This window comes from Bos grunniens, chromosome 1 (assembly GCF_055505025.1).
Source record: "Bos grunniens cultivar Pamir isolate PY7600 chromosome 1, Bosgru_T2T1.0, whole genome shotgun sequence".
NCBI classification, from domain to species: domain Eukaryota; kingdom Metazoa; phylum Chordata; class Mammalia; order Artiodactyla; family Bovidae; genus Bos; species Bos grunniens.
The window spans coordinates 114,931,700-114,947,737 of NC_141165.1; the positions used below are offsets into that span (position 1 = coordinate 114,931,700).

General features: G+C 37.6%; 1 protein-coding gene and 1 pseudogene across 1 annotated transcript; both read right to left on the minus strand.

The window, feature by feature from the left end:
* Positions 1 to 3,822: 3,822 nt before the first annotated feature.
* Positions 3,823 to 9,998, minus strand: LOC147380131 (olfactory receptor 5H2-like; annotated as a pseudogene).
* A 2,832-nt stretch (positions 9,999 to 12,830) lies between these two features.
* Positions 12,831 to 13,910, minus strand: LOC147380132 (olfactory receptor 5H8-like). The gene is made up of 2 exons (XM_086410833.1): positions 13,701 to 13,910; positions 12,831 to 13,592 (listed from the first exon to the last, which is right to left on the minus strand). The coding sequence occupies exons 1-2, from the start codon at positions 13,866 to 13,868 to the stop codon at positions 12,831 to 12,833; spliced, it is 930 nt and encodes a 309-aa protein (XP_086266959.1). The 5' UTR covers positions 13,869 to 13,910.
* Positions 13,911 to 16,038: the final 2,128 nt, after the last annotated feature.

Here is a 16,038-nt window from a genome sequence, read left to right on the forward strand (position 1 = left end):
AGATTAATGTTCTGGGAGCTCATCTTTCTGGTGCAGGACCCCCAAGGAGAGGAGCCTGATGTGGGGCTTGCCCCTCACTCCTTTCAGAGAACCTTTGCAATTGTAATTATTCTCCCAGTAGTGGATCACTCACAATGGGTGTACGTCTTAACTTTACTGCAACTTGACTTACTTCCTACCTATCTCATTGTGGTTCCTTCTTTATATCTTCAGTTTCGGAAGATCTATTCTGATTGATTCTGGTCTTTCTCATCAATAGTTGTTCTGTAAATAATTGTAATGTTGGTGTGCCTTTGAGAGGAGGTAAGCTCATAGTCTTCCTACTCTGCCAACTTGGCCCAGGGGTGCTATTGTATTCATTTAAAGTTTAAGTACAGTTTAAGGAATTGTGTATGGACACCAAGTTGACAATGAGTAGGCTTGTAATGATTCATTTTATGGATTAAGCTGACCTGATCTAGAGAAGCCCAAATATTTGGTTAAACATTATTTTTGTTTGTGTCTTTTGACAGTTGGTGTTTTGGAAAAGTGTTAAATTAGTGAGCTGAATAAAGTTGATGGCCAACCATTTGTGAGTTGGAATCTATACCTTCAACACTTGTATTCTTAAGCCTTGAAACTACCATCAGCATTTTTGGGTCTCTATTTTGCAGAAAGCAGATGATGAAACTTCTTAGAATCAATAAACATGTGAGCCAATATCTTACAACAAATGTCTTTAGTTACAGATATTGATATATGTTTAGATGTAGATATAGATAGATTTAGATCTACATTGATCTAGATTGATCTATCTATATAGTATGTATATATATATATATATTATGTACAGTGTGTGTGTGTGTGTATATATATATATATATATAATACTCATTGTACATTGCAGTATTAAAAAATAAAGGGAAATATCATCTTGCAATTGTTAACTGTTACCCTCAAATAAGACTGACTTAGAAGATACTATCTCAAATAAGATGAAGCCTTAAAAGTTGATCCATCCTGACAACTCATTTTTCGAATTAACAAATGTATCTCCCATTAACCTTACTGACATGATGCAATTGGATTTTGATTGGATAGCAACACTGTCAGTTATGTTTTCCAAGAAAAGTTTATAAAAACGTCCACAGTATTTCATTCTTTGGAAAAGATGCCCCGTTAAAATCTGGATCCAGCTGCCCAACAAGGGAAGGAAAGTATAAAACCTAGAGTGGAAATCTTCAGAATATTTACATCATGCTGTTTAAGTAGAGAACAGAAGTACAGAAACTCCATTTTGATTTGCCTCTAATATCTTGATTTTAAAATGTTTACTTCACTGATTATGTAAAAGAGCAGTCATCTCATAGGGTCCCAAACCAAAAGCAATAGCATTTGAAACAGACATTCTCCTGACAAAACCCATTAATCTATGTTTCCACAAGCCCTCCAGGTGATTATGAGGCCACTATAGTTTGATAGCCTCTATATTAGAGAGAAACAACAACAAAAAAAGTCTGGTGTTCATACTTACCTAATGTATACTAATAAAATTCTGTCCTAAGTAGTTCACAACTCAGAATGAAAAATACTATCCTAGATTTGATGGTGTTTGTTTTTCCCTAATGTTTGTGTTGATTCTTTGAACATGGTTGTAGGATAATGTTGTCAGCAACTTGTCAGCAGCACAAGGTATTATCAAATGATGAGAAAAACATTTTTATCCTTATGTATAAAGAAAGAGGAACTATAAATTCTTTTAAATCTCCAGGTTTAGAAAATATGTATACCTTGATAATAAATAGTATTTCTATTATGTTATCAGTGTTTATTAAGGTGGTTTCATCCAATATCAGAAGTGTTCCAGAGAGTGAATTAACTGAACAAAATTGTGATATTATATTTTTGTATAAAGAGCATTAAGTAATGTACATACATCATAGTTTCTTTTTAAATAAATCTGCAAAATGTCTTCTAAAATATGGGCTTTGTAGTGTTTTTTTTTTTACATCTTTCCCAAATGCAGCTGAAATGGCATATATAATATACAAAAATGAAAAAAAAAAAATCTGTAACCCAAGTGCAAGTAGGAGAACATCAATGAAGAGGGTATTTGAGTGAATTTTTAAAAAGCATTAAGTTGGATTTTCTGAAGACATCAAAGCAACAGAATCTCTAGTTTAGACATGTTTGAGAGAAGGTTAGACAGGAAGCCTGAGTTTCTGACAGACTCCCCCATTGCCTACTTCATACCCACCAAGCTTAAGAAGGACAACACAGGTAATACACATGCTGGTAGACTCATACTTTGATGTCAACCTTTTCATTCAAACAAAAGGCCGACTAGGAAAACAAGCCTTTATCATTTCAAAGAAATACGTATTAGTTGCTTGTATTGGCAACATAGCCTTTTAGTCATAACAGTGTATGAACAAACAAATATTTAGACAACTCACAGGAAAAATCAAAACAATGGGAATGTTATGAAGCAACAAAAATTGGCCAAAGAAGGATATATGCAATAGCATAGATTGTCTAAGGAGAAATAATAAAAGTTCCTGGACTGTGAATCATTTACTTTCTCTCCGGGGCTTGGGAATATCCTTCGGGATACAAAAGAGAGCAGAAGATTTGTTCTAATCTTGTGACCTGTACTTCATAAATATGTAATAGTGATATATTCTATAAATATTTATAGTTTGTATCTTTAATCCAAACATCTAATTAACATTCTTCTCCTGATATATCCCATGAGCTAATCTTTGTGATAAAAAGAACATGATTAATTCACTTTAGGTGTATGATCCTTGAGATTGTCTTGAAAAAACCTAGGAAGGTGATCTGGCACTTAGTAGCCATCCCAAGCCCAGTAATCTCCCTGGACTCATCACTTGAAAACAAGATTATTTCAAATGACAGACAGATGTGAGTAGTTCTAGGGTGAGGAACTCACTCTAAATATATGTAGAACAATGAGGAGATTGGAAGGTCATGAATGAATCTGAACATGAATCACTTCTTTTTCATACAGTCTAGAAAACGACAAAAGCTACCATAACATTTAAAAAGTGTGGGGGCACAAAACGTTCAAACTCTTGCTCATTTCCATGTCTTTTCCCAGCTGGTCACTGAACACTCTGATATCCTATCATCTCAATGTTATTTGAACTTTGGCAATATGCAATTGAAGACTCTTGCTTTCATCAACACAATCCTGTAAACTTAACATATTATTTTTTTTTCTTTCTATCAGTTTCATTATTTTTAAAGTGTTGGATGGTCCAAACCATTACCTTCCTATTCTGCTGGTTCTTTTTTCCTTCCTATTCCCATCTCAGTTAAATCTGCATCTCATCTCTTAGCTTTCTGAATTAGTGACATGGCAACATGGCAAGGAAGTACCCTCTTACTCTCTCAGGATTGGCCTCTGTTCACTCAAACACAATCCTGTCTCCATTGTAGAGTTAAGTATACTATGAGTCTCCAGATTGCACAGCTCTACTAATAGCAAATGCATCATATTCATATTTTTTCAGAGTGATTACAGTATTGTAGTGCTTAATGCATTTATGAAGCCATATTGAGAACATATGTATAAAATATTTTAATGTTTTCTTTAATTATTCTAATATGACATGAATACTTGATTAAATACTATTCTGTGTTTTCTAAAATTTTAATGGCATATGCACATATTTACTAGCACTCCTACCTTAAGTCATTAAAACTCTAGGGTGATTATAAGTGCAAAGAACTTTAAACATTAACTGTCATATAGCACCATCTAACCTGTATTATTATATGACTTGTATTAGTAAGGGAAGACTGATACTAGTATGAATTCTAAGCATTTCTCTGTACTATTTCTGCCAGTGAGTCTACAACTCTCTTATTTTTTAGGTTGTATATAACTGGATTTAACAAAGGGATTATGGCAATGTAAAACAGAGAGTCCATCATATCCTCATCATCTGCTTGTGCAGATCCAGGGTGCATATACATGAAGAGAAAAGCCCTATAGTATAAACAGACAGATATCAGATGGGCTGCCAAATGGAGAAGGCCCTCCTTATGCATTGTAGAGACTTCTTTTTCAAAATTCTAAAGAGAACAAGTGTAAAAGAGGCAAGAACAATGAGAATAGTGAATACCTGTATAAACCCAGAGAAAATAAATATCAACAGATATTTAATGGAAGGACCAGTGCAGGAAATCTTAAACAATAGTATAAGATCACAGTAAAATTGATGTACTATGATGGAATTGCAGAAAATTCGTTAGGAGGGGCAGCCGTGAGGAGATACCCCTCGTCCAAGGTAAGGAGCAGCAGCTGCGCTTTGCTGGAGCAGCCATGAAGAGATACCCCATGTCCAAGGTAAGAGAAACCCAAGTAAGATGGTAGGTGTTGCCAGAGGGCATCAGAGGGCAGACGCACTGAAACCATAATCACAGAAAACTAGTCAATCTGATCACACGGACAGAAGCCTTGTCTAACTCAATGAAACTAAGCCATACCGTATGGGGCCACCCAAGACGGGTGGGTCATGTTGGAGAAGTCTGACAGAATGTGGTCCACTGGAGAAGGAAATGGCAAACCACTTCAGTATTCTTGCCTTGAGAACCCCATGAACAGTATGAAAAGGCAAAATGATAGGATACTGAAAGAGGAACTTCCCAGGTTGGTAGGTGCCCAATATGCTACTGGAAATCAGTGGAGAAGTAACTCCAGAAAGAATGAAGGGATGGAGCCAAAGCAAAAACAACACCCTGTTGGGGATGGGACTGGTGATAGAAGCAAGGTCCGATGCTGTAAAGAGCAATATTGCATAGAAACTTGGAATGCTAGGTCCATGAATTAAGGCAAACTAGAAGTGGTCAAACAGGAGATGGCAAGAGTGAACATCAACATTCTAGGAATCAGCGAACTAAAATGGACTGGAATGGATGAATTTAATTCAGATGACCATTATATCCACTACTGTGGGCAGGAATCCCTTAGAAGAAATGGAGTAGCCATCATGGTCAACAAAAGAGTCCAAAATTCAGTACTTGGGTGCAATCTCAAAAATGACAGAATGATCTCTGTTCGTTTCCAAGGCAAACCATTCAATATCACAGTAATCTAAGTCTATGCCCCAACCAGTAATGCTGAAGAAGCTGAACGGTTCTATGAAGACCTACAAGACCTTTTAGAACTAACACCCAAAAAAGATGTCCTTTTCATTATAGGAAACTGGAATGCAAAAGTAGGAAGTCAAGAAACTTCCTATTGTTCCTGGGGTAACAGTCAAATTTGGCCTTGGAATACCAAATGAAGCAGAGCAAAGGCTAATAGAGTTTTGCCAAAAGAACACACTGGTCATAGCAAACACCCTCTTCCAACATCAGAAGGGAAGACTCTACAGATGGACATCACTAGATGGTCAACACCGAAATCAGATTGATTACATTCTTTGCAGCCAAAGATGGAGAAGCTCTATAAAGTCAGCAAAAACAAGACCGGGATCTGACTGTGGCTCAGATTATGAACTCCTTATTGTCAAATTCAGACTTATATTGAAGAAAGTGGGGAAAACCACTAGACCATTCAGGTATGACCTAAATCAAATCCCTTATGACTATACAGTGGAAGTGAGCAATAAATTTAAGGGACTAGATCTGATAGACAGAGTGCCTGATTATGGACGGAGGTTCTTGACATTGTACAGGACAGGGATCAAGACCATCCCATGGGAAAGAAATGCAAAAAAGCAAAATGGCTGTCTGAGGAGGCCTTACAAATAGCTGTGAAAAGAAGAGAAGCGAAAGGCAAGGAAGAAAAGGAAAGATATAAGCATCTCAATGCAGAGTTCCAAAGAATAGCAAGGAGATATAAGAAAGCCTTCCTCAGTGATCAATGCAAAGAAATAGAGGAAAACAACAGAATGGGAAAGACTAGAGATCTCTTCAAGAAAATGAGAGATACCAAGGGAACATTTCATGCAAAGATGGGCTCGATAAAGGACAGAAGTGGTATGGACTTAACAGAAGCAGAAGATAATAAGAAGAGGTGGCAAGAATACACAGAAGAACTGTACAAAAAAGATCTTCATGACCAAGATAATCACGATGGTGTGATCACTCACCTAGAGCCAGACACCCTGGAATGTGAAGTCAAGCAGGCCTTAGAAAGCATCACTACGAGCAAAGTCAGTGGAGGTGACAGAACTCCAATTGAGCTATTTCAAATCCTGAAAGATGATGCTATGAAAGTGCTGCACTTAATATGCCAGCAAATTTAGAAAACTCATCAGTGGTCACAGAACTGGAAAAGGTCAGTTTTCATTCCAATCCCAAAGAAAGGCAAAGCCAAAAAATGCTCAAACTACCACACAAGTGCACTCATCTCACACTCTAGTAAAGTAATGCTCAAAATTCTCCAAGCCAGGCTTCAGCAATACGTGAACTGTGAACTTGCATATGTTCAAGCTGGTTTTAAAAAAGACAGAGGAACCAGAGATCAAATTGCCAACATCTGCTGGATCATTGAAACAGCAAGAGAGTTCCAGAAAAAACATCTATTTCTGCTTTATTGACTATGCCAAAGCCTTTGACTGTGTGGATGACAATAAACTGTGGAAAATTCTGAAAGAGATGGGAATACCAGACCACCTGACCTGCCTCTTGAGAAACCTGTATGCAGGCCAGGAAGCAACAGTTAGAACTGGACATGGAACAACGGACTAGGAAAAGGAGTACTTCGGGGCTGTCTACTGTCACCCTGCTTATTTTACGTATATGCAGAGTACATCATGAGAAACGCTGGGCTGGAAGAAGCACAAGCTGGAATCAAGATTGCTGGGAGAAATATCAATAACCTCAGATATGCAGATGATACCACCCTTATGGCAGAAAGTGAAGAGGAACTAAAAAGCCTCTTGATGAGAGTGAAAGAGGAGAGTGAAAAAGTTGGCTTAAAAGCTCAACATTCAAAAAACTAAGATCATGGCATCTAGTCCCATCACTTCATGGGGAATAGATGCGGAAACAGTGGAAACAGTGTCAGACTTTATTTTTGGGGGCTCCAAAAATCACTGAAGATGGTGACTGCAGCCATGAAATTAAAAGATGCTTACTCCTTGGAAGGAAAGCTATGACCAACCTGATAGCATGTTGAAAAGCAGAGACATTACTTTGCCAACGAAGGTCTATCTAGTCAAGGCTATGGTTTTTCCAGTGGTCATGTATGGATGTGAGAGTTGGACTGTGAAGAAAGCTGAGCACCAAAGAATTGATGCTTTTGAACTGTGGTGCTGGAGAAGACTCTTGAGAGTCCCTTGGACTGCATGGAGATCCAACCAGTCCATCTAAAGGAGATCAGTCCTGGGTGTTCATTGGAAGGACTGATGCTAAAGTGAAACTCCAATACTCTGGCCACATCATGTGAAGTGTTGACTCATTGGAAAAGACCCTGATGCTGGGAGGGATTGGGGGAAGGAGGAGAAGGGGAGGACAGAGGATGACATGGCTGGATGGCATCACCGACTTGATGGACATGAGTTTTAGTAAACTCCGGGAGTTGGTAATGGACAGGGAAGCTTGGCATGCTCCAGTTCATGGGATTGAAAGAGTTGGACATGACTGAGCCACTGAACTGAACTGAATTTGAATTTAAAAAGCATTATGAATTACAGAATGGAAAAGGCCACCTAAAAATGCCAAAACAAACAGCCAGATGCATAGCCTACTGGTCATGATCACTGGATAAATTAATGGGTTGCAAATAGCCATTTAGTGATCATATGCCATTGTTGCCAGCAGAAAATGTTCTGTGATTACACTGACTGCAAAAGGAAAAATAACGTATCTTGCTTTCAGTGAGAGAGATCATTTTGTTCTTGACACGGAAGTTGACCATCATCTTGGGAGTCATTGTGGAGGATATCCAGGCATCCACAAAGGCCAATTTTCCAAGGAATAAGTATGTGGGAATGTGAAGGTGAGGGTCATTGCAGATGAGAGGAATCAGTCCAAGGTTTCCCACAATGGTGATGAGGTATATCACCAAGAACAAGGGGATTTGCCACTGTGGTTGATACTTAAGTCCTGTGAGAACAAGCTCTGTCAGCAATGCTGTTGCTCTTCCATGTCCTCACTGTATATTTTCTGAAATCAATGGGATAAATATTTATTACCATTTAATATGGATCTTTTGGGGGGGAATGGAAATAAATTCTTATTTAAATTCAAAAAATGTGAAGCAATGAACAGATTTAGAAAAATGAAAGACATTCTAAACACGTGTGAAATTTGGGGAAGCAGGGTGGAGTGTGATAGGGAATTGTATATAGGACATGGATATAGGGTCTAGGGAAAAGAAGTTTGAAAGACTTAGATAATGAAATAAATTGAATGGCTTGCAAAGTATCTTGAACATTACTCATCAGCTAGTATGTATACACTGAAAATAAGAGATACAAATGGCACTGTAAGATATTTTTAAAAATTTGTATGAGGTAGTATAGAAAATAATCTACAGGGAGTGGAAATTACAGTCAGGAATACTAGTCAGGAAGCTGTTACATTGTCCAGTGGTTTCCAAACCAGATTACACATTAGAATTGGCTAAGGAACTTTTTGCGTAAAATATAGGTTATGAGGTTTAATGTACATATTGATTTAGTGGGTTAATAATAAAGTCTAATAATCCATATTTTTAAATTGTCCCTCAAGTAAGTAAAGCAACTTAAGTTATTAAAACTCTTGGCTTAAAACTCAGGATTCAAAAAACTCAGATCATTGTCCCATCACTTCATGGCAAATAGATGGGGGAAAAAATGGAAACAGTGGCAGATAGTCTTTTCTAGGGCTCCAAATTAACTGTGAACCATGACTACAGCCACGAAATTTAAAGGCACTTGCTCCTTGGAAGAAAAGTTATGACAAAACTAGACAACATATTAAAAAAGCAGAGTCATCACTTTGCTGACAAAGGTCTGTATAGTCAAAGCTATGGTTTTTCCAGTAGTCATGTACAAATGTGAGAGTTGGACCATAAAGAAAACTGAGCACTGAAGAATTGATGCTCTTGAGTTGTGGTGCTGGAGAAGACTTTTCAGAGTCCCTTGGACTGCAAGGAGATCAAGCCAGTCAATCCTAAAGGAAATCAAGTCTGAATATTCATTGGCAGGACTGATGCTGAAGCTGAAGCTCCAATACTTTGGCCACATGATGCAAAGAGCTGACCCATTTGGAAAAGACCCTGATGCTGGGAATGATTGAGGACCTGAGGAGAAGGGGACAACAGAGGATGAGGTGGTTGGTTGGCATCATCAGCTCAATGGACATGAGTTTGAGCAAATGGCAGGAGATAGTAAAGGACAGGGAAACCTGGTGTGCTGCAGTCCATGGAGCTGCAGAGTCAGACACGACTGAACGACTGAACAACAATTTTGCACTCCAAGGCCAAACTTGTCTGCTATTCTGGGTATCTCTTGACTCTCTACTTTTGCCTTTCAGCCCTTATGCTGAAAAGGACATCTTTTTTTTTTGCTGTTAGTTCTAGGTCTTGTAGGTCTTCAAAGAACCGTTTGACTTCAGTTTCTTCAGCACTAGTTGCTGGGACATAGACTTGGATGACTGTGATGTTGAATGCTTTGCCTTGGCAGTGAACTGAGATCATCCTGACATTTTTGAGATTTCACCCAAGTTCTGCATTTCAAACTCTTTTGTTGACCATGAGAGCTACTCCATTTCTTCTAAGGGATTCTTGCCCACAGTACTAGATATAATGGTCAACTAAATATATATTTTGGTTCTGTTATTCTGAAAAACCCTATACTAATATAAAAATGCACTGTTCCTTTAATGAGTTTTTGCTTTATTTTGAAAACTAAAAGGAAATATAACAGAAGCCAAGCTGCATGCAGTAACCATCTCAAACCAAGGAATCTTCTTGTGCTTTGTTACAAGATTCAAAAAGAGTGGTGCACTCTTATTGCATTCTATATATTTGTACTGTGATTTTTTTTTAGTTTCATAAATATTTCACAAATACTTGTTTAGAAATTCATATGTGCAAGCTATTCTGCCATTCACTGCAAAAAATACAGAGTGTTAAGACTTCTAAGTTGCTATCTAAAAGAGTTTCTAGGCCCCAAGTAAGTAATATCCATGCCCAAGGGTGGTCTAAGAAGAGTAAATAAACTAACAGTGTTTAGAATGAGTGGTCATTGCCATCCTCTTTAGGGCAATCTGAAAGTGGATCTCATACACTCTAAGGTACAAGATAGACCTTGAAGAAAGACACCATGGAAATTATGAAGGAGCAGGTGGGGGCTGGGGAGGTGGATTCTCTGTGGCGAGACCAGAGCAAAAGGACATAACTGAGGAGGGAAGCATATCCAGAGTCTTTCAATAACTTATTGTTGATGTAAAAGAGAGTCCACAGGAGAATTGTGAAGCAAAGGACTTAGAGTTCAACCATAGTATAACTGAAAGGACCTCAACTTATACCACAGTGAACAAATGCAGGGTAAGGAAGATAGAGACAGAAAGATATACATAGATACATAGATAGATATATAGATATATGCATATATAGACATCATATAGTCTGAACATGCACATGTATAAATAAATACATGCTAAAGTATGTATGTTGTGTGTATGCATACACACACACCACACAAAAAACCTGGTAATGGCAATCCATTATAGATCTTTGAAGAGTAATATGATTTAATCTGACTTCTTTTTACAAAGAAATATCTGGAAGATATGTTTGGAAAATAAGAGAGAATGAGCAGAATGAAGTGGATAAGTAACTGGGATTTTGTAAATCACAGAGGTAGGTGGTTATGAAAGTGAGGGTCACAGTGGTATCAGTAAGAATGTACCTAGGATGAGTGATGGAGGCAGAGAAGGGGTGGACCTGAAGGTGAATCACTCATTATTCTTAGAGTATGGAGTGTGATGAAAATGAACATTTAAGGACTTTGGGGCAAAAATATGCAAACTCTTGTTCATTTTCATTTCTTTCCCAGCCACCCCACAGGCATCACGATATCATATCTTAACATTATTTGAACTTTGATGAGATGCATTTAGATCTCCTCATTGTCCACCACACATCCTGATAATCTGATAATCTTTACATGTTTCTAGTTTCTTACTAGGTTCACTTTTTAAAAATTCAAAGAATATTGATCCATTTTTTTCTATCCTACCCCTTCATTCTTCTTCTATTAGGCAATACAGCATATATCTTCAATCTAATCTCCTAGCTTTCTTAGTTAATGAAGCTTTTCAAGTTGATCAATAGAATACAGACACAAAAAGGACTGTAGAAGTCATAGACAATGAAAGGAAACATGCCTCTTTGCCTTTTCCTAAGCATCACTCTAAGCTAAGAGCATCTCTTGCAGTGTAGCTCTGTTTTCACTGTCTTACTCCCATGCCATTTTTTTCCTCCTTGTTTTCCTTTTCTTTCTGTGATATGACAGGTGATTACCACAAGAAGTGAAAGTTCAGTTCAGTTCAGTTCAGTCACTCAGTCGTGTCCGACTCCTTACGACCCCATGAACCACTGCGCACCAGGCCTCCCTGTCCATCACCAACTTCCAGACTCCACCCAAACCCATGTCCAGTGAGTCGGTGATGCCATCCAACCATCTCGTCCTCTGTCGTCCCCTTCTCCTCCTGCCCTCAATCTTTACCAGCATCAAGGTCTTTCCAATGAGTCAGCTCTTCACATCAGGTGGCCAAAGTATTGGAGTTTCAGCTTCAACATCAGTCCCTCCAATGAACACCCAGGACTGATCTCCTTTAGGATGGACTGGTTGGATCTCCTTGCAGTCCAAGGGACTCTCAAGAGTCTTCTCCAACACCACAGTTCAAAAGCATCAGTTCTTCAGTGCTCAGCTTTCTTTATAGTCCAACTCTCACACCCATACATGACCACTGGAAAAACCATAGCCTTGGCTAGACTGACCTTTGTTGGCAAAGTAATGTCTCTGCTTTTTAATATGCTGTCTAGATTGGTCATAACTTTCCTTCCAAGGAGTAAGCGTTTTTTCATTTCGTGGCTGCAATCACCATCTTCAGTGATTTTGGAGCCCATAAAAATAAAGTCTGACACTGTTTCCACTGTTTCCTCATCTATTTGCCATGAAGTGATGGGCCCGGATGCCATGATCTTAGTTTTCTGAATGTTGAGCTTTAAACCAACTTTTTCACTCTCCTCTTTCACTTTCATCAAGAGGCTTTTTAGTTCCTCTTCACTTACTGCCATAAGGGTGGTGTCATCTGCATATCTGAGGTGATTGATATTTCTCCTAGCAATCTTGATTCCAGCTTGTGTTTCCTCCAGTCCAGTGTTTCTTGTGATGAAAGTTACCATAGCCTGAATAAAGTGGAATATGGGACCTTTGATGGCAGACGAAATTCCTGGGATGTGCCTCTGTTCAATCAAATACCAACCTGCCTCCACTGTGGAGTTAAAAGTAATAAGAGTCTCTGTCTCTAGGTTTATGGTTTATAAGTATCAAAGATATCATAAACGATTCCCCCTTAGAGGAACTTTACTATTTTAGTACTTTATGCATTTTTAGTCATGTTCTAGAACATAAAAGCATATAAAATGATTGTTTGCCTTTGTTTTTTGCTTTGTTTTGGTATTCTATAAACAGTTAATTAAAATTTTTGTAATAAGAAGTAAAAATTATTTAGGGAATTTATTAGGTACTAACATAAGTCCTAAAATTATAGGACATTATAAGTACAAAAAATTTTGACTATTAATCATTACATAGCAAGATCAAAACTATACAATTTACTTAATGCTTTAGTAAAAACAGATATTATTGTGAGATCTAAGAATATCTCTTTAACACTTTTGTCAGTGAATCTATGACTTTCTTATTTCTCAGGCTGTAGATAATTGGATTTAAGAAAGGAATTATGACAGTGTAAAATAGAGAGTCTATCATATCTTGATCATCTGCTTGTTCAGATCCAGGGTGCACATACATGAAGAGAAGAGGCCCATAGTATAAAGAGACAGACAGAAGGTGGGCTCCACAGGTGGAGAAGGCCTTCCTTATTCCTTGTATAGACTTCTTTTTTAATATTGTAAAGAGAATAAGTGAGTAAGAGATAAGAACAATGAGAATGGTAAACACCTGAATTGAACAAGAGAAAATGAATACCATCAGAATATTAACAGAAGGATCAGTACAAGAAATTTTAATCAGTGGCATAATGTCACAATAAAAGTGATGTATTATATTAGAGTTACAAAACGTTACTCTGAATAACAAACCTGTGTGAATTGTGGAATGTATAAGGCCACCTAAAAATGATAAGCCTACTAGTTGCATGCATAGTCTATCGGTCATAATCACTGGATAAAGTAATGGTTTGCAAATAGCTACATAGCGATCATATGCCATTGTTGACAGAAGAAAACATTCTGTGGTTACACTGATGACAAAGGAAAAGAATTGTGCCCTGCATTCAGAGAGAGAGGTCATCTTACTCTTGCCCAGGAAGTTGACCAGCATTTTGGGGGTCACTGTAGATGATACCCAGGCATCCACAAATGCTAAACTCCCAAGGAATAAGTACATGGGGATGTGAAGGTGAGGGTCATTGTAGATGAGAGCGATCAGACCAAGGTTCCCCATGATGGTGATGAGATATATCATCAAGAACAGAAGGAACAGGGGTAAGTACTTGGGGATGTGAAGGTGAGGGTCATTGTAGATGAGAGCAATCAGACCAAGGTTCCCCATGATGGTGATGAGATATATCATCAAGAACAGAAGGAACAGGGGGATTTGCCACTCTGGTTGATGTGTGAGACCTGTGAGAATGAACTCTGTCAGCTCTGTTGCATTTTTTGTTTCCATATCCTTGATAGATAGCCTCTGAAACAAGTGCAGTAAATGGAAAAAAAGTTATCAAGAATTTTAAAACCAATATTTGTTGAATGTAATTGAAATAAACCCATATACTATCTAAATGCTTTTTATTAATCTTACTACATCATACATAAAAATTACTTGTATAAATTATGTTAAAACAGTGCAATTACAACATTTAAAAATTTGCACCAAAATGAACAGATTTAGAAGAGAAGAAGACTTTCTGGGCAAAATTAGGGGATGCTATAGAAGGAGGTCAAAAAATTCTATGTGTAGGACATGGATGCAGCATCTAAGTACAGATGTTAGAAGGACCCAGTTTGTAAAATGAATTGAATGCCATATGAATGATCTTGAGCTATATTCTTCAAGAAATAAGCAAGAAATGGAAACATATAAAACAGGAAGTGACAACATCTGTTATTTTTGAAATTAAATATTTGACTGCAGAAAATAGACTGCAGGGAGAGAAACTTGTGTCATAAATACTAATCAGGAAGTTGTGGCTATTGTCCAGTGACTCTCAAACTAGATTACACATCTGAATTGTCTGAGAAAATTTTGTTCAAATTATAGATTCTGAAGTATTACTGTAGACTTGGATCAGTAGATCTTGAATGAAGTCTAATAATATATATTGTATAAATATTCCCCAGGTGATTTAAATGTATGGGAAGTTCTTATTTCATGTGTGATATGACATTAGGAGTGACAAAGAAGACAAAGTGAGAGACCGAAATAGATCAGAATGAAGACTCCTTTGTGTTGCTGAATGCAGGTTTGTGTCCCTGATGTAGTGTGAGGTCAAACAAACCAAAATATCTTAGTTTGGAGTAGAGAAAGGTATAATGCAGGGACTAACAAGGAGAATGGGTGGCTTCAGCTCAAAAAATCCTAAATCACCAACAGTTTTCAAAAATTGATGTTTGAAAGCTCAGATGAAATGGCCAGTTTTTGCAATGAGCATCCTCTGAACACCCAGGTATATAATTTTACAAATATAATTCTACAAAACCTTAATAAAAATAAAAAACAATGACTTGGGAGTCATAGAAGTGGCTAAAATATAGTATGATCTATTCATTGGAAAATGTGTATAAGGTAAAGGGAAATAAAGCATGAAAATAAATTTGAGGAAACTTAAAGAGATTTAAAAGTGGATGTGTGTGTGTGTGTGTGTGTGTATAAGTATATACATAATTTAAGATACATAGCACCTGATCCTATTTTCTATCTAGTAAGTCTAGAAACCAAACTTCTAGAAACTGACTTTTTCCTGAACCTAATGTAAAGGAGCTTGATCTACTGCTAGTAATGCTACTGCACATACACTGAATTTGGAATATATAGAGAGAATGACAAAGACTTGATGTGTGCAGAAGAGAATTTTGGTTGCCAATTCAACCAAGGGAACAGTATCATGTCCTCAGAAAATGAATCCTGTGCCCATCACAATGGCATTTTCAGTGTGATTTGTGGTATTTAAGTTCAGCAACAATGACATCAGGGCTATTCAGCTAGAGCTAGAACATGATTTGGAGTGTTGACTACCCATTTCTCCAGTGGGTTTCTCCAACTTTCCTAGCATTTCTTTGTTGGATTCAGTTTTCATTCAATTAACGGTTTTCCTCTTGGAACCAAGAGTACTAGCTCACCCAAAAAAAGAGAAAAGGAAAGACCAGAAAAGGCTACTGAGCAGAGTGATCAGAGAAGAGGGAAGGAGTTGGAAAGCTGAATGTAGGGAACTCAAAGAGAGGAAAATACTTTAAAAGCACAAAGGAAAGTAGAGTGCGCAAAGTGAAGTAACCGCTCTTGTAAGATAAGGAGTGAACAGAGATAACTGAGTGTGGGAATTAAGAGATTCTTAGTGGCTTTAGTGAGAGCAGTTTCCATTTTGTCATAGAACTGAATCAAAGAACACTGGAAAGTGAATGGAAGCCAATGGCACAGCAGTGAGGAGAATGAAACAGAGTATCTGAGATGTGAAGAACAGATGAGATTTTTTTTTTTTCTTGTACAAAAATGTCATGAAATTTTTCAAAAGAGATAGAGGAGGGCATTGAGATGAGAGTGAGTAGAGAAGTAGCATGAGAAGTGTAGGTGCGTGGAAAGAAAACATGAAACAACAAAAAGCAGGAAGAGAGGGAGGAGCATA